The sequence below is a fragment of the Berghia stephanieae genome, chromosome 10 (assembly GCF_034508935.2).
Source record: "Berghia stephanieae isolate SIO BIC M18660-M18661 chromosome 10, UCSD_Bste_1.3, whole genome shotgun sequence".
Taxonomy (NCBI): domain Eukaryota; kingdom Metazoa; phylum Mollusca; class Gastropoda; order Nudibranchia; family Aeolidiidae; genus Berghia; species Berghia stephanieae.
In genome coordinates this window covers 14415006-14434620 of record NC_088369.1, presented here as the reverse complement: position 1 = coordinate 14434620, position 19615 = coordinate 14415006, and the positions used below count along the sequence as shown (strand labels likewise).

At 39.3% G+C, this 19615-nt stretch overlaps 1 protein-coding gene across 4 annotated transcripts in view; it reads left to right on the top strand.

The window, feature by feature from the left end:
- LOC144980698 (uncharacterized) overlaps positions 1 to 19615 on the top strand; it is a 120059-nt gene that overhangs the window by 57766 nt on the left and 42678 nt on the right. For all 4 annotated transcript variants that reach the window (XR_013646931.1, XR_013646932.1, XM_078928391.1 and 1 more), the window contains one exon: positions 7743 to 7892. Coding sequence is in view for 2 of the 4 variants with exons in the window: in XM_078928391.1 (XP_078784517.1) it covers positions 7743 to 7892 (150 nt within the window). In the remaining 2 variants the exon portion in view is untranslated. The remainder of the gene's footprint in view (positions 1 to 7742; positions 7893 to 19615) is intronic.

Genomic DNA, 19615 nt, shown 5'->3' with positions numbered 1-19615 from the left:
CGACTGCCTGCCTTTGCCAGTTGGTCAGCGATCTGATTTCCAAGTATCCCACAGTGTCCTGGAATCCACTGCAGTACCATGTTGGTAAACTTGCTTAGCTTCATGAGGTCTTCCACCAAGGCGTCTATATCATCCGCAAAGGACATCATTATATCCTCCAGAATTTTCTTAAAATTTTCTTAAGGTCAAAATTAGATTCACCTTATCGTAACGGCTGACCGTGTGCCATCAGGAGATCTGAGATTCGATCCCTGTGGGACAGCGTGGCTCAGCGGTATGGTCTTTGCTTCGTACCCGAAAGGTACCGAGTTCGATCACCCGTCGCGCTGTGCTGCCTTGAGCAAGTCACCTAGCCTTTGCTCACTGTGCGCGCGGCGCTGCACTGCGGCTGACACCTGGGTTCTTCCAGTCTTACTTTGAATAGATCCTAAAGAAAAATTTCCCCTTAAGGACGAATATAGAGAATTTATTATTTTATTTATTTTATTTGTTAGTTAGTCGAAGCAGGCCGATTTTTTGAGGATTTTTTCTTTTCTTGTTTTATTTCTTTCTTGCTTTGTCTGGCACTATACAAACTTTTCGCTTATGTGACCCTTCGCCTCTAAACGGTATTAAGTCGGGTTGGTTAAGATGTTGAAAATTGAATTTATAGCCAGAAATATCAGACTTGTGTTGAGTTTGTGTTTTATTGAGGAGAATGGATACCATGTTTTATGGTGCGAATGCCAACAATTTATATTTTTGATCAGTTTAACATTTAATTCGGCTTCTAGGCATATGGTTAGTTCGACATAATACCGTTTTGAGACGATGGGTCACATATTATGTGTTACCTCTTTAGTTTAAAAAAAAAATCGTAATTCATCTGACAGTTCCCTATCATGTGCGTATAGATAGTTCGAAGATGTCACTCAGGTCTTTGTTATTGTTTTTTGCCATCCGCGTTTATGAGTAATGCTTACTGAACTGTATTAACCCGACTATAAACGTTCATGGATACACACAGTTGTGTGTGTTGGTCCGTTATACTTCCGGATGGCATTGTTATGAGCGTCTTAGCCAAGCGCATACTATCTATATTATAATATATTATGAAACCTCGCTTAGTATCTCGCTAACGTTGTTATTACCAACTGAGTGACAAACACGGACAGTGTTAAACGAACCATGAATTCAATTCGTTGTGTGGTAGATTACACTATTATCACGCACGTTTATAGTCACCCCAGCCTCCAAGGAAAGGGGAGGGGGAGAGAGAGAGAAAGAGAGAGAGAGAGAGAGAGAGAGAGAGAGAGAGAGAGAGAGAGATGATAGCTCATACGGTAGAGTCACGCTCTCACCGACCATGCGGAGTTGTCGCACCAGTAAGGTCGCGAGTTCAAACCCCCATCACCGCCACGATTTTTTTTATTCTCCATTGTCTTCTGGCACTTTCCTACTCACTACATCTCTTGTTGTTATTTGTATTATGTGATATGAAAAAATATTGTGCAAGAGATTAGTGTTTAAAACAACATGGTATAATAATTGTTGGTAAAGTTATAAAATATGAATCGATTGTGATATACACCAATACATTCATATGCATCTTTATTTATTTTTTTTTTTGGGGGGGGGGGGGGGGGGGAATTGGGAGGGGGAGGGGGAGGGTTTATGTATGGATAGAATGCGCTTGGCCAAGGAGTTCACAACATTGCCATCCGGAAGTATAACGGACCAACACACAAACTCTGTGTAACCATGAACTTTTATAGTCTGGTTAATACAGTTTAGTGAGAACAACTCACAAACGCGGATGGCAAAAACAACAACAAAGGCCTGAGTGACGTCATCTTCGAACTATCTATATTTATCTTCTTTTTTTTATGTTGTTGTTGAAGAAATCTTAACCGAGTTGCTAACCCACCCATCCTTGACACGAATTTATATAACGTAACATTCGCGGGTTTGTGCCTCATTCCTCTTTCTCGTTATAGTGTAAATGATGATGATGATGATGATGACGACGACGATGACGACAGACGATAATGTTGATGATGATGATATGATGATGTGTTGTTGTTGTTGGTGGTGGTGGTGGTGTGATGAAGAAGAAGACGAAGACGGAAGTGGAGTAGGATTAAGAGGAGAAGGTGGCAGAAGAAGAGGAAGAGGAGAAGGAGGGGACGTACACTTATTATCGCCCTCCTGTTGACTCATGTTTGGCCATGATTGGCCTCGTTATTCAAGGGCAAGCACTCGATAAGGTCTGTCTGTTGTGAATGTTTTATCTGAGTTGTCTCCCCTTGACGTGATATCGGTGGCGGGTAGGGGCAATCGACAGGAAGTGACGGCAGCCTGTTGATGTGTGTGGAATGTTGCCGATTGGCTTCATTGACACACCCTGCCGGGTGCGATGTTAACCTAACCCTATTTAAACTATGCGTTTATTTATTTGTTTAAATAATAACTCACGACATTCGCAAGCCCTATATAACGTACCAACACACAAAACTATAGAGAGTTCGAAGTTGACGTCACTAGGGTCTTTGTTATTGTTTTTTGCCATCCGCGTTTATGAGTAATAATCACTAAACGGTATTATCCAGACTATAAACGTTCACGATTACACATAGTTTGTGTGTTGGTTCGTTATACTTGCGGATGGCAATGTTATGAACTTCTTAGCCAAGCGCATACTATCTATATGTAATCTTAAACGCTTACTATTTTATTGATACTCATAAAAATATCTAAAAACAATAACAAAAAGATGAGTGACGTCAATTTCGTTCCTTCTATTTATTGATGGTGCTCGCTTAAATAAAATATTCATTTACTTATTCTGGCCGCTCAAAACGTAACGTTTATAGACTGTTAGAGGGACTTTACTGAGGACTAATATCTCAACTAGCGGTCTAAAAACAACTGGATTCAGTTGAAATGTTGCTCGCCGCATTAATTGGCTATTATGCCGGAATGAACTAGATTTTATAAATCCCGTTTCTTGTCAATATTATGAGAATTAGAAAGTTTTCCTGTTTTGATGTTTAAAAATTGAATTTCAAGATTAATGATGAAATCGGGGGGGGGGGGGGGGGGGGGAGGTGGTTTTTTTTCGGTGTTTTGTTGCCTTTTGTTTTTGTTTTTGTTTTTCTTTTGTTTGTTTTTTTTGTGTGTTTTTGTGTGTTTTGTTTGTGTGTTTTTTTTGTGTGTGTTTTTTTTGGAGGGGGGTGAGGGGGGGGGGGGGTCCCTGATCCATAGGGCCTAATGGGTCCGAGCGACTACTTTTTTTCTTTAGGGTAAAATGGACATTACCAATTACTTGCTACCATTTAGATAGGCCGCTAGTTTATAGCAAATTACGTTCCATCAAACCCACCTGCTCCCCACTCACTGATGGATGGACGAAGGGGTCAGAATAAAAAAAACTCGATTTCATCCGGGATCGATTTCGCTCCTTTTTCATGTGCAGCGAGTGCTCTACCAACTGAGCTATGGGACCCATCACTAATACAAGTAGGATGGTAAGAATTGGGGTCAAATGCAAATAGACGAGAGAGAGAGAGAGAGAGAGAGAGAGAGAGAGAGAGAGCGAGCGAGAGAGAGAGAGAGCGAGAGAGAGAGAGAGCGCGCGCGAGAGAGAGAGAGAGAGAGAGCGAGTGAGATAGAGCGAGAGAGAGAGAAAGAGAGCGAGAGAGAGAGAGTGAGAGAGAGAGAGAAAGAGAGAGAGAGAGAGAGAGAGAGAGAGCGAGAGAATGTCTCTGGACGTCTAATAGGGATAAACGACCAGTAATAGTTTTTGTTGGCTGAAGAGCGATTTTGATCCAAAAATGTCCCGTAATAGTATTTTTAATCAATTTATACTGCTGTTTTATTAATTTTATTTTTATACTATTCATAGTCCAATTATTGTTTTTACCAGTATAATAGTCACTATAAAAAGGATTCGAACGAATTGATTAATTAATTGATTTGATTGGTTGGTGATTGCTGAATTTATTGATTCATCTATCCATTCACCCATGGACCCATCTATACTTTCATCATCCATCCATCCATCCAATAATGAATTCATCCATCCATTTATCCATTCATCAATACGCCCATTCATTTATCCATCTATCACTCTATCCATTCATCCATTCAATCATTCATTCATCCATCCATCCATCCATCCATCCGTCCATCTATCTATCCATCAATCCATCCATTCATTCATCCATCCATCAATCCGTCCATTCATTTATCCATCTATCACTCTATCCATTCATCCATTCAATCATTCATTCATCCATCCATCCATCCGTCCACCCACCCATCCATCCATCCATCCATCCATCCATCCATCCATCTATCCATCCATCCATCCGTCCACCCATCCATCCATCCATCCACCCACCCATCCATCCATCCACCCACCCATCCATCCATCTATCCATTCATACACCCACTCATCCATTCATCCACCTACCCATTCATCTATCCATCTACACATCCATTATCCATCCATCCATACACCCATCTATTCATTGACACCACCAATATACAACAAAGACAAACCTATAACAATACACAGCTACCGATAGCATCTCAGTCTCCAGGAGCAAAAGAATCAATACAAACAACAATCTTTTAGATTCCCCCTTTCCTCCTCCTTATGTTTATTTCCCTCTTCCCGACATCCTCATTCAAATAATCCTCTTTTCTTTCTCATACTCTCCCTCTTTATCTCCCCCCCCCCCCCCCCCCCCCGCCTTCCTATTTTCACTCAGCGGGGGATTCTTTTCTTTTTGTGGGGTGTATTTAACGCCCCTATTCCCTCCCCTTCCTTTGTTCCCCTCCCATGACCAATAAACCACGCCACTTGTATCGGAATTACATCCACTAGAAACGACCTAGAAAAATTAACCCTTTGGCCACAAGATTGAATTTATTTCAAATTAAATTGTCTCTCCAAATACAGGGTGATTCAATAAAGAGTCAATATTTTACACACACACACATACACACACATATATATATATACTTATTATCGCCAATATAGCTTGCTTTATCTTAATTTTAATTTTACATTGTATACCACTCATGTAGTTCTTTTTTATTTTTACAATATTTATTTATTTATTCATTCGTTTATTTATATATTTATTTATTCATTCATTTATTTATTTGTTTATATATTTATTTGTTTATTTATTTAATTTGTTCACTCATTCATTTAATCATTCATTTCTTCATTTGTATATTTTTTATAATTTATCTTATTCTACCTTCGTCTATGTCAACTTATATTGTTATGTTTCGTCTTTTGAAGGCTTATTTTTGTTCCCATGTGTTTTATATATATATATATATATATATATATATATATATATATATTATATATATTTACACACACTGACAGACACACACACACGCATACTCACACACACGCACACATGCACACATGTCTGTACACAAATTTCCTTTATGGGGACGAAATAAACTGCAAGTCAAACCCCAAAAATTGCACACTATAATTGAGTGCGTTAGAATAGACACAAAGTGTTCATAATTTTATTGAATCACCCTCTATTTATTTATTATCTGCTTATTGAGTGAAAGCATTTGCTTCTTGATTCAGTCGCGTGATTGGTGACACAATTGGATTCAGTAGTCTGATGGCAACGGCGGCCATCTTAGTTCTAAACAAAGAAAATCATTACTTTATATTCTTCATGCTGGCTAGAACTTTTCATATGCCTTGTGATCAGAATGTGTAAAAGTCAAAACATGATCAAATTTATGTTTTTTTCCCTCTGGATACGCTTTTATTCTCGCCGAAGAAATATTTCATACGGGCGTCCGCCATTGTGCCGATAGTTTAGAGCCAGTGTTGCTAAGTTACCATGCGTCATTAGGAAGGAAGTGACGTTACGACTGTTGAAGAGTTTTATAATTATAAGAACAGAAACACACAGGACGGTCATCTAAGTTCGTAGGCGTTGGTGTGATTTGTGATTTTTGTACACTCGTAGAAACCATCAAATATGAAGAAATTATGTTTATTTACGCCTAAGTCGTCCTTATAATAGTATTCACGGTATTGGACTCAACTAAGGGACATAATCAGTGACGAACGCATTCCCGTAATAACTGCATGGACTCGTAATACTTAATCTCAGACCTCCCGCTTCGCAATTGAAATTAAAGTGAATTTTTGATTACGCGTGTAGTCTTGGAACATTTATATAGGGCAATAGCCACTAACCGTGCTCAAAGCGCTTTACAAAAAGTCCCCAGCCAACAGCAACACTGAACATGTGGGACTAGACATGATGCCTGTTAGGCGAGATTACAATTTTTTCTTTATTTGCGACAGGGCAAAGCTGTATGCGGCTAGGTACTCATTTTACACCTGAGTACGGTGAGAGAATATAAGTAATGAGCCTTTTATACGGACTCAACTATGCTGGGAACGGGAATCGAATCCTGGACCTTCCGATCCGAAGACAAGTGTCATACCACTAGACCACATAGTCTCACAACGGAGAACGGAAAGTTCTTTAAGATATACGTGGTGTACTATCTAAAGAGTAACAAGCAATAATTTCAGTTGCCCAAAGAGGGACTAGAACAAGTCAAAAGCTGAGTAGTGTCATAGCACCGGATGACAAAGCGGATAGCTAGGTTAGTTAAAGTTTAACCGAATGTCGTGTTTAAAAGGTTAAAACGAAAACATTTCAAAATGTTGTCGTTACTCCCCGAGAAAAACAACCCGAGGGGAATTTGTCAGGCCTTGTAAGGAGAAATCCAATATCTTGTGATGACGTCATCGTATTGTGTGGTGTAGAAAACACAACTATTGTTTATGGGATGAAACGGCGGCCACTTGTCAGATCTGAGACAATCGCAGACGTGCCAACTTGGAATTAGGAAAAACTCGTAGCTTTCAGGAATAATGATATAGTCAAGGATGACTCTACAGTAGTGTTATTGTCCTTGGATATAGTATATAGATAGCATGGGCTTGGCTAAGAAGCTCATAGCATTGCCATCCGGAAGTATAACAGACCAACACACAAAACTGTGTGTATCCATGAACGTTTATAGTCAGGTTAATACAGTTCAGTGAGCATTACTCATAAACGCGGATGGCAAAAAACAATAACAAAGACCTGATTGACGTAATCTTCGAACTATCTTTACGATTCTGAAACTCTTGCTTTTTGGAATTCCGGTCCGGACTCTTTCCCAACCGCTGCAGGAGCTCGCGAGTGCGCGCTGGGAACAAAGTTCAAATTCCAAAACACAAGAGTGTAGGCCCTAGTTTAAGAAATATTTTATTTAACCCCAGCTCTCAATCAATTGATCCCAAATTTTGTCACCTTTGAAGAAAATACATGTACAAAAACGTTTGAATGATACAGTTTTTTTTTAATTTTTTTGTTTTTTTTTAAAGAGTATAATTTCATTGAAATTTAATGATGTAGCAAATGCATTCACTCAATATATGCATCTGTCAGCAGTTATTTCACTCCGTCATAAGACTGGTTTGAGTCACAAATTATGTCCTATTAGCATTCTTTGTTTTTTATTTGTTTTTTATTTGTTTTTGTTTTTGTTTTTTTAGTTTAGGGGGGGTTGTTTTTTTTTGTTTTTTGTTTTTTTTTTGTATTTTTTGCGGGGGGGGGGGGGGGGGGTCACACGATCAAATCTCCATTTGTAGTATGTGTGTATATACATTTATATTTGTTGATTCCCGCCTTTCCATCCTCCAGGCTTGTAAAAATGAGAGAGAGGAGATTCGTCGACGATTGGCCATGACCGATGATGACAAAGATCAACACGATGACGACGATAACGACGATGACGATGGTAACAACGATGACAGTTTGACAGGGTCCATGTTGTCTAATCCCAGACTCCAGGTAAGATGCTACTCCCACGCCCCCCCCCCCCCCTTTTTTTTTTTTTTTCTTTTTCTATTTCTTTTTTTTTTTTGCTCTTCATCGGCCTCGTCCTTCTCTTGCTTTTTATTTTCTCACTCTTATAAGCACCTCCTCCTCCTCCTCCTAATTCTCATCTCCCTCCTCCTCCTCCTCTTCCTCCTCTTCATCCTCCCGTCTCCCTTTTCTCCTTGTCCTTCCCCCTCCTTCTCTTCTTACACCTCGTCTTCCTCAACCATTCCTTAAAGTCAGATCGATATATATGTATTTATTTACAAATCGATACCATCACCATGTTCGATATAATCGCCCATCATCCATTCATGCCTTGATCACAACAACATCCTTTAAGAAATCCGATTTAACGATATTATCAATTATATTGTTATCGTTTGTTTTATGTTGTGGTTTTTTTTTTTTTTCTCTCCCTGTTTGGATGGAAACCACTCGGTTCGTGTCATCTCGGGTTATGCCATCCATTATCCAGCCCAACCGTTTTGTTAACTCACTCAATCCTAGAGATTTTTGCTACCTTTCAAAACTGGGAAAAATGTATTTAAAATGAGCATGTATGTAATAGTTTTATTCAACTATCATTAACATGCAAAAAACTAAAACATTAGCTTTGATACTACGCCTATAATTTGTCTCAGAAATAATAGGCATGGGGTAAAAATAACCCGGGTAAACTCTTGATATAGTCGGTGTTTGGGTTGGGTGAGTAGACCAGCCTACTTAACTCACTCAATCCTAGAGGTTTTTGATCCTTTTCAAAACTGGAAAAATGCATTAAAAATGAGTATGTGCATAGATAGTGTTATTCAACTACCATTACCATAGAAAAGTTAAGTGTAAATGTTACTGCTCGAAGCTCGAAGAGATAAATAATAACGTGAAGTTGAACGTAAGCTTCAATTTAATTACAAAAACAGATCAAATGAACGTTTTGTTGATAAAGGGGAAACCCGAAACGTTCATTTGATCTGTTTTTGTAATTAAATTGAAGCTTACATTCAACTTTACGTTATTATTTATTTATAAAAGTAACAGATCAAATGAACGTTTTGTTGATAAAGGGGAAACCCGAAACGTTCATTTGATCTGTTTTTGTAATTAAATTGAAGCTTACATTCAACTTTACGTTATTATTTATTTATAAAAGTTAAGAAGATTCTTCGATACTACGCCTATAATTTGTCTCAGAAAAATGTGATAAATAAGCATTGGGTAAAAGTAACCCCGGGTATACTACGGATATAGTCGGTGTTAGGGTTGAGTGAGTTAAACATTTAAAAATTCGTAGTTCTTATGAGATGAAAATTGTTGTCGTTGTAACTAGCTTTATAGAGGAACAATTTACTTTTACAAGGAATAATAAATAGCGCTTGGAAATCATAAACGTTATGTAGTCTGGCATCAACTTCCCTTTTCAATAAATTTTCATGACTTTGGGATGTTCATATAATATCTAGTCGCTATAACTAGCTTTATAGAGCAACAATTTTTACAAAAAAATAATAAAATAAATAAATAAAATTCCCTTTATTCATCCCATAGGGGAAATTTGTCTCTAGGGTCTATTCCAAGGGAAGACTGGAATAACCCAGGCGTCAGCCGCAGTGCAGCGCCGCAAATTGAGCTAGGGCGAGGTGACTTGCTGCAGGCCACACAGCGCAGTGGGTAATCGAACTCGGTACCTTTCAGGTACGAAGCGAAGACCGTACCACTAAACCACGCTGCCCCTTGAGGAATAATAAATGGCGCTTCGAAATCCGAAAAATTATGCAGATAGTCTGGCATCAACGTTCCTTTTCAATAAATTTTCATGACTTTGGGATGTTCATTTCGTCGCCATAACTAACTTTATATAGAGCAACAATTCACTATTAGAAGGAATAATAAATAACGTATAAATACCTTTCGAAATCCTTAAAATTATGTAGTCTGGGATCAACTTTCCTTTTCAATAAGTTTGGACTTCCTTGTACCTTTCATGATTAGAAGTGTGGGTCAGGAAAAGGCAACAGGAGAGCAACTTATTGTAGTTCATAAAAGTCTCCCAGGTCTACAGGATCAACCAAGAAAATACTGGGTAGCTGCAAATAGACTACGGTCAAAACATACAAGAACAGCTGCCAACATGCACAAATGGGGGCTCCAAGAATCAACAACATGCCCAAAGTGCAACCAAGCACCACAAGATGCAAACCACCTCGTACTAGATTGCCCAGAGACAAAACTGGAAGGGGGTTTGAAACCATCAACAAATGTGATGACTTCCGAACCTGGATTGATATCTTGAACATAAAAACAGTGGATCTGTTAAAGAAAGCTGACTGCACTAGCATTGAAAGCCAAATAAAAAGAAGAAGATAACGTTGGCTGGGTCAGCAGATGGCAAGAGAAAGCGGGGAAGACCCAAAGAAACCTGGCGAAGGACCATGGAGAAAGAATTAAAGGAATCAGGCCTGTCCTGGAATACAGCCAACGCAAAAGCAGCCGATCGCAAAAAATGGGTGGATGCCTCAAGGCCCGAAGAGGATTAAGTAAGTAAGTAAGTAAGTAGCCGAACGATACTACTACTACTAGTAGTTTGGACTTGAATCAGTTGACCGTCGTCCCCTGGAAAAACACGTCTTTGTACGAAAGTCCTCGTCTTCGAGAGTGTTTGCCAAGAGGAGAGTCATTTAAATCGATCGATATTTGAAGGACAAGTTTTCTCTGCTCTCTCTCTCTCTCTCTCTCTCTCTCTCTCTCTCTCTCTCTCTCACACACACACACACACACACACACACACACACACACTCACTCTCTCTCTCTCTTTCTATCTCTCTCTTTCTTTCTTTCTTTCTTTCTTTCTTTCTTTCTTTCTTTCTTTCTTTCTTTCTTTCTCAATTTCTTTCTTTCGTTCTTTCTGTCTTTATGTATGTCTCTCCCCCTCCCCCCCTCCTTGTCTTTCTATCTTCACCTCACCCCCTCTCTCTCTCGCTCGCTCTCTCGCTCTCTCTCTCTATCTGCCTGCCCCTCTCTCTCTCTCTCAGTCTCTCTCTCTCTCTGCCTCCCTCTCTCTCTCCCTCTCTCTCTCTCTCTCTCTCTCTCTCTCTCTCTCTCTCTCTCTCTCTCTCTCTCTCCCCTTCTTTCTTTCTTTCTTTCTCTTTCTCTCAGTTTCTCTTCTGATATGCCCGTCTCTTCCCCTCTCTCCTTATCTATCTCTCCTATCTTTCTATCTCTCCCCCCCCCCCCCAAAAAAAAAGCCGCCATTTTATTTATAAAGCCGAAGACAATTGTAATCATTAATTCCTGTCTGAGGACGGAAATGTTTTCACAGTTATCTGGGGATGACCAGTACCGCCATTGACACCACCGTCTGAAATAGACCACTCCACTGTCTGTGCTGTGACGAAACAGCTTTTAGTTCATTTTGCTCAATAATAAACTTTAACTTCACTTTATTGATACAATACGTTTAGGTGGAATACTCAACTATTCTGTCGACCAAATGAGTCGTACCAATACATTAAAAAGTCTTGAGCTTTTATATATACCACAATATCCACCAAATTATGTGCACAAAGCGCTTTACAAGGGGTCTCTGGCTAACAGCAACACTTACACGATGCCTGTTATGCAGATTCTACAATTTTTTTCCGGACAGAGACAATGCTGTTAACGGCTAGGTACTCATTTCTTACCTGAGTACGATGAGTGAATGTGAGTTAAGAGACTTTTCCAAGGACTCAAATATGCAGCGCTCCGAGCGCGACTCAAACCCAAGACCTTCCAATCCGTCACATACCACTAGACCGCACAGCCGCATAGAACTATGGGAAACCTTTAACGTTTATAGTCTGTTAGACGGACTTTTAGTGAGAACCACTAATCACCCCGCTGGCGGTCCATATACAACATCTAAGAGCCGAGTGACGTCAGCTCCATTCATGCTGTATCGATAGATTAAGTTGGACCCCCTAGCTTGTCACACTCTCCCGACGGAGAAGAAGAAGAAGAAGAAGAAGAAGAAGAAGAAGAAGAAGAAGAAGAAGAAGAAGAGGAGGAGGAGGATGAGAATGAGGAGGACGAAGATGAAGAAGAAGAAGAAGAAGAAGAAGAAGAAGAAGAACAAGAAGAAGAAGAAGAAGAAGGAGGAGGAGGAGGAGGAGAAGGAGAAGGAAGAGGAGGAGGGGGAGAAGAAGAAGAAGAAGGAGGAGGAGGAGGAGGAGGAGGAGGAGGAGGAGGAGGAGGAGGAGGAGGAGGAAGAGGAGAAGAAGAAGAAGAAGGAGGAGGAGGAGGAGGAGGAGGAGGAGGAGGAGGAAGAGGAGAAGAAGAAGAAGAAGAAGAAGAAGAAGAAGAAGAAGAAGAAGAAGAAGATTATGGGGGAGGAGGAGAAAGTCGTGGAGAAGGAGGAGATGGGGTGCGGGAGGAGGTGATGGATGGTAGGAGGATTAAGAGGAAGAGGTGGAGAAGGAGGAGGAGGAGGGCGAGGAGGAGGGGGAAAGGAAGACCAGGAAGAGTGTGGTTTGACGAGAAGAAACAGTCACACAGTTAGTTATCTTGCACCCACAATCTTCATTTTGATTTCTGGCACGGATGTTTGAATAAAGCAAGGCAATCTATTTAGCGGTTGGTTGTGATTTCAACCATTCCATTCGGGGGTAGGTTATACTCGAACTTAACATCATATCTCAACGTTATCGCACCAAGAGGGCAGAAAGAACGATGCGACTTGGGCTCTTTTTTTTTTTTTGTTTGTTGCTTTAGGTCTCTTCCAACACAATTGAGGTTATATGAGAGACCGCTGAAACAAAAAAAAACAAGCAATCTAACAAAAATAGTACAAATGTAAATCAAAATCTAAACCTAAAGATATCATAAGCTAAATTATAAATAACCAAGAACAAACAGGCAGAAGATTTACAGAAAAAAAAATATTCCCCTGTCAAAAATACAATCACAAACCAAAGAAGCAGGATAGGCTAGTAAAGAGAAGAAGAAACGACATCACTATCGGATCGTACACCCATGCGAACATCATAGGTATATGATTCAAGGGTGATGCTCCCATCCAACCACCCGCGTGACTTGGGCTCCATCGAAGCTTCATCGAAGCCCGAGTCTTATTTACGGATGCGACTCAGGTTTCGATGGAGCCCGAGTCGCATTGCAGATTTACTCATCCGCCATTCTCTGGAGAGAGAAAAAAAAAAAGAAAAACACTTATCGGGAATGATATTAGCGGAAGAGTAGCGTCCCTTGATTGGACGTCACCTTACAGAGAGAACGTCAATTTGGTTTTGAAGTGTCTCAAGCCGCTTTCACCGGAAGCGAGGACGAGAGACGCATATGCACAACCAACATGACGTTCTCTCTCAATAACTTTTCCGCCGGTGACGTCACAGACTATGGGTGACGTCCAATCAAGGGACGCTACTCTTCCGCTAATCTCATTCCCTATTCGATATTCTGCCCATAACGCTCGTCCTTCAAATAAACAAGTTTTGTTGTTTTTGTAAGTAGTCATTCAGAGCCATTGGGCCCATGGAGCGGTGTAGCACGCCAGAATGACTCTACCAAAAAAAAGACTCTAGAGTTAAATTGGCGTATGCGAGGGACACTCGAGAGTTAGTCTCGCGGCCGCGAGAGACCAACAGTAGGTTGGAAACGTAATCGTTAACTTCCTAATAACGAAACAGAGGATGGAGAAATGGTTGTATTGGTTAACTCTCTCCTTACCGGCCATTTTCCGAATTTTCCCCAAATCTTCAAAACCTAACCTATACAAAAATATATTTATTTCACTCAAACACAAAGCTGTTGGTTCTTGCTATACATTTTTTTTTTGCTAAACGAACTCTTCAACACAGTGTTAATATACTTCCAACTATAGCAAACATTTTTGTTCAAATATTATGATGTACAAAAGAAAGTAGACTGACAAAAATGTTGACTGCATAATCGTGCATGCGCACAACCAACATGACGTTCTCTCTCTAATAACTTTTCCGCCGTTGACGTCACAGACTATGGGTGACGTCCAATCAAGGGACGCTACTCTTCCGCTAATCTCATTCCCTATGGGTGGTAAGGAGGGGGTTAAGGATTTTGCGATTGGGTGGAAATGGGGTTCATTCATCATCATCGATAGAATTAACTTTGATTTCTGGCAAGGACGGAATCCTGAGTCAACCCCTCGACTGTCTGTCTACTCGGCGGTGCTGGTGGTCGTGATTGAATTTTACCTAAAGTCATTGTACTTTGTCCTGAGACGGGGTAATGGGATTGGAGGCGCGGTGGTGGGGGGGGGGGGGGGGGGGGGGGGGGGGGGGGGTTAGGGTTGTGCCAGTTTGCCATTTCGAATGCCAAATCTCTCTCCTCCCCCCCCCCCCCCCCCCACCCCCTATTAATTAACTTCCCTCCTATCAAATATTATGTGTTATTTTTTATTGGCACGCGAATGTTTAGTTATCGTCATTAAATCCTTGTCATACATACAGTTTTTTACATTGATAATTTGATACATGAGACAAGTCATTTTACTGTTTTTAAAAAACGGGTGGGGGGAGGGGGAGCGAGAGTAAAAACAAACAAAAACAAAAAATGTAAAAACTAAACAATTGCCTTTTAAGTAAAGAAACAATGCCAAAAAAAAAAAGATAATAGCAAAAATCCCCAACAAATTAAGTACTCGCCCCCCCCCCCCTTCCACCCAATAAAAACAAATAAAAAAAGACTAAATGAAAAATAGACTTTTTTTAAAAGGACAAAATTTATTTTTTATTTAAAATCAAAGACGACAAATCAAAACAAAACAAAAAAATTTAAGAAACAAAAGCAAAACAAAAACAAACAAAAAATTTAAAAAAAACAATACAAAAGACAAGAACAGAAGGAGAAAGAAAAACACGAAAATAGAACAAAATTATCTGGCATGTTTTCACCAAACGTATCTGGCACTCCTATTACGAGGTCTCTAACTAGATTTGATGGAGTGATGTTTGAGATGTGACCTGTTGCTTCTTGTAACGCCCTGGAGGGGAAACTTGTGTCCATTCAATTGTATACGGGCCGTTTCCTTAATCACCTCTCGACTCTTGGGAGTTGAGACATGAGGAGGGGGAGGAGGGGGAGGAATTAAGAAAAAGAAGAAGAAGAAGAAGAAGAAGAAGAAGAAGAAGAAGAAGAAGAAGAAGAAGAAGAAGAAGAAGAAGAAGAAGAAGAAGAAGAAGGAGGAGAAGAAGAAGACAACGACAAAGAGTGGCTCTGCATCAAGCGGCACGATAACTTTTTAAACAAATCAAGCACTGTTGAGCGTGTTCAGATAGCAAAAATTCTGGCCTCATTGTTATTTTCATGAAATGAAATAAGAATTTGGTTCAATGTGTCCTGGAATTGAAATACATATAGAATGGTTAAGCTCAGTGAGCATGGTGAATCCTTTTCAACGCGCATTGATGCATACCAACACTTCAAACTGGTATTATGTCGAAACGAACTAGGTGGAAAAAAAATAACTTGAATTTAGAATTTAACGCGATCAGAATCTAAAAACAAAAAGAGGTTAGGGAGTCAAATTGTTCCGTACAGCCCATGTTAAATTTTGTAACGAGCACAGACTTAATTCACTATTTTTTACATATTGATAAAGGAGTAACTTGCAAATAGTTCTTAAATTAAGGTTATATGATGATCGGTCATTATTTGATTTTGGGAATCGCTATATGGCCGCCCTGTTGCCAGATTTATTTGCGCGCACCTACAGACTTGATTACCGAACAGATATTGATCGTTGATGGCTCTAAGTCTAAGGGTCGTCTAGATCTGTGTTAACTTCCACAATACAGTAGTATAACAATTAACATAGATGGGTGCCTCTTCGTAATAGCCTTTATTTCCTCGCAAATATTGCTGGTTATCTTTGCAGGTTCCGGGGGGTTAAAAAAAAAAACAAAAAACAAACCTCACTCCCCTCAATAGAAACATTTAGTCTATCTCGTATAGCAATTCTGAATTGGGAACAATTGAATCACGTGACTAATCATGCTTGACTCTTTAACAGGCCAGACGTGTTTTGTGCTTTAATTTAAAACGTTTATATATTTTTTCATTTGGATTTCTGATAATTTTATTATGATTGTTAGGTTTTGATTACATTTGACTACCGTGTTGTAGACAAGTTTGTTTTGTTGTTTGTTTAACTTTCAAGATTATTAACGCCCAATTTGCTTACTTTGGACAACATGGGAGATTCCTGTTGACATTAGACATTCTTGTTTGATTGATTTTTTTATAATTCCTTCATGGAATGCCTAGGGGACAGTATATAACGATGCCATGGCGGAGGCGTAATTAATTTTCTTTTTTTTTATCCTTCTAAACTTCGTGCTTTACATCTTACCCATTTTCGTATTCTTCACTGCTTCAGTCCTGGAATGAAACTATACATGGAGCATTGTGACAGGGCATTTAGCATGGTGAATTCAAGGCAATGCGCTATAAAAAAAAAAAATGAATATTATAACAGCTTAAAAAAAAAGAACAAAATACCAAACACGGAACGTTTCGGGTTTAAAACCCTTCTTCAACCAACAAAAAAAGGTATAAATACATTACTAAATTCCAGATAGACGAGAGAGATAATTAAGTAATGTATTTATTTATGTCTTTATTGTTTTTTGTTGTTGTTGTTATTGGCTAAGAAGGGTTTTGGCCCGAAACGTTCCGTTGTTTGGTATTTTGGTCTTTTTTTGAAGCTGTTATAATATAATATCATTTTTGTTTATTACTTTTTTACTGTCCACACTTCTAGCAGAATTTGATTTGCGCTATAAGAATGCGCATACTTAGGGGCAGCGTGGCTACGGTACGGTCTTTGCTTCGTACCCGAAAGGTACCGGGTTCGATCGCCCGCCGCTGCGTTTTTGGCCTTGAGCAAGCCGTCTCGCCCTAGCTCGATTTGTGGCGCTGCACTGCGGCTGACGCCTGGGTTAGTACAGTCTTTCCCTTGGAATAGACCCTAGAGACAAATTTCCCCTGTGGCCATGAATAAAGGAATTTCATTTTATTTCTTTATTTTATTTATTTATTTATTATTTGATGATTCAAGTGGTTGTTTATTTGGTGTATCGGTTCCATCAATGCACTTCGTTTCCCTTTTCTGACATTCCATGTTTTACAGTTTGCCCATGTCCTTTTCTCTGCCAGTTTTTTTACCCCCGATCTATTTTCCGGTGTAATTAAAATGCAAATGGCCGCCAGCAGGAAACACATCAATAAGGAGCATTCCGTCTGAGAACATATTGCGAGGCACACAGTCACAAAAAGCTTTTTTTTTTTTGTTTCTGAAAACGCTTACTTCATATTATATTATTAACAGTTAGATAAAAAACTCCACAAATTTTGGAAATGATTAAACCTGAGACTTTCCATAACTTCTCTGAAGTGACATTTTTGAGACTTTTTTCCCGATAGGTTAAAGGTCATTTCAATCTATCGATCTGTGACGAAAATGTTATCTGGACAAAATGATTTCTTTAAAAAGATAATAGGGAATGAGATTAGCGGAAGAGTAGCGTCCCTTGATTGACGTCACCCACAGTCTGTGACGTCACTGACGGAAAAGTTATTAGAGAGAGAACGTCATGTTGGTTGTGCGCATGCGTCTCTCGTCCTCGCTTCAGCGAGGACGAGTGCTGCGCACAACCAACAATGCAACAAAGCAACCAATGTTGCTGTTGACCAGGGACCCTTGTAAAGCGCTTTGGGCACATTTAGGGGATATTGCGCTATAAAAAGCTCAATTTAAAAAAAAAAATTATAACTCTTATTTGTTCCCTTATTTACGAGTCACATTTACTCCCTTTATCTTTCTCTCCACTATCCACTAAATTGCTCAAATCTCTTTACAAGGGTCCCTGGCCAACAGCAACACTTAACATGTAGACAAGACATGTCGTTTGTTAGGCGATAATAATAGGGGGTTTTTTTTTCGGATAGGGACAACGTTGGAAACGGCCAGTACTCATTTACACCTGAGTACGGTGAGAGAAGTGAGTAAAGAGTCTTTCCCAGAGGGACTCGAATATGCGTCAGCGAGGCTCGAACCCAGGATCTTCCGATCCGAAAGCAGGTGTCATACCACAAGACCATATTATTATAGCCGCAAATAAGATACTTCGGGTAGTGGTGAAAATGAAAAGAAAATTGGTAGGAGCATCATATTATACAAAACATACTATTTTTAAAATAAATATATTATGTTCTTCATTTTAGTTTGTTTATATTGTTTTGATTACTTTTTTTTTCTTTTTGATAATTTTCTGGCCTTTCATAATTTTTCTCTGTCGACATCAGGGCCATTTAGACAATTGAAATCATCAAAGACTTTTTGTTCCACCTCGAATATTGATTCTCTTTGCCCAGACAAACAACAACATTGGGATATAAAGACCTTGACCTTCCTGACCCCACGTATTATGTCGTGACCTCATCGTTTCCTGCACTCGCAACAATAAATATAATTGCCTAAATAAGGAAAAATATACACATTTTAATTTTTATTTTTCTCCCCAAAAAAAGCTTTAAATTTCATAATATATGATAGATTAAAAGTTAAAACAAAGAAACAAACACTGTTTTTTTGTTGGTTTTTGTTTGTTTGTTTGGTTGTTGTTTTTTGTGGGGGGAGGGGGGTTTACTTGCTCAGTGGTTAGACATGTAGTTTTGTGTGAAGGTACGATTGATCTGGTGGGAAGAACTGGTGACCATTTTACTAAAATGCATAGCATCTGTTTTCTTTTTTTTTTTTTTTTTTTTACTTCTCGATCTCATCATTCTCTTCCACATACAGACCAGCTTGGAGGGAGCTCAAAATATGCAAATCTGTTTTATTCATGACGATCTACTAACGATGACGAGATGATGACGTCACCGTGGGAGTCACGCCACCAACACGTCAGAGAAGGCAGGGTCGGTTGTGATGATGTCATATCTACGTCAGAGGACGACACCCTATCTGCAGAGGTAAGGGTTTCTTCTACCGTAAGCCATCGTTATGTTATAGCCCGACACTGAAATCCAAAAAGACTGGCATTTTGACGTCATTATTTGGTTTTTGTACCGCCTAGTAGTTGTCGTTAGTAGAGCTCATGGAAACAAGTGGTCCCATTGTTGAACTAAATTTAATAAACCACGATTTGTTTTTCTTTTTTGGCCAAAGACTGGCATTTTGACGTCATTTTTTGTCGGTGTCAGGCCATAACTTTACGAAGGCCACGCCTCTACTTCAATTCCGTCGTGCTCCTGTAGAAAAAAAAACAAACAAAAAAAAAACAAAACACGTTTTAAAAATTTTGGCCAGAAAACTCGTCCTTCCAACATCGATCGATATTTTTGGAAGGACGAGTTTTGAGAGAAAGGGGGAAAAGAGAGGTAAAAAGAAAAAGCATGTGAGGTGTGTATAAAATATTCAGACAGAAAGTATACTGAATTATCTTTGGGAAATCCCCGGGGTTTAAAATTTTTACAAGATGTGGATCATTTAAAGGGCGAGTTTTCGCCCCCCAAAATTTTTTTTGTTTTAATGTGATTTTTTTTTGATACGACAGACTTGGCTCATATCAATCGATTTAAAAAAACTTTTCCGTTGGTCTAAAATCTAAAACCCAAAACTTCCAAGATAAATTTAGTATATCTTTTTGTCTGAATATTTT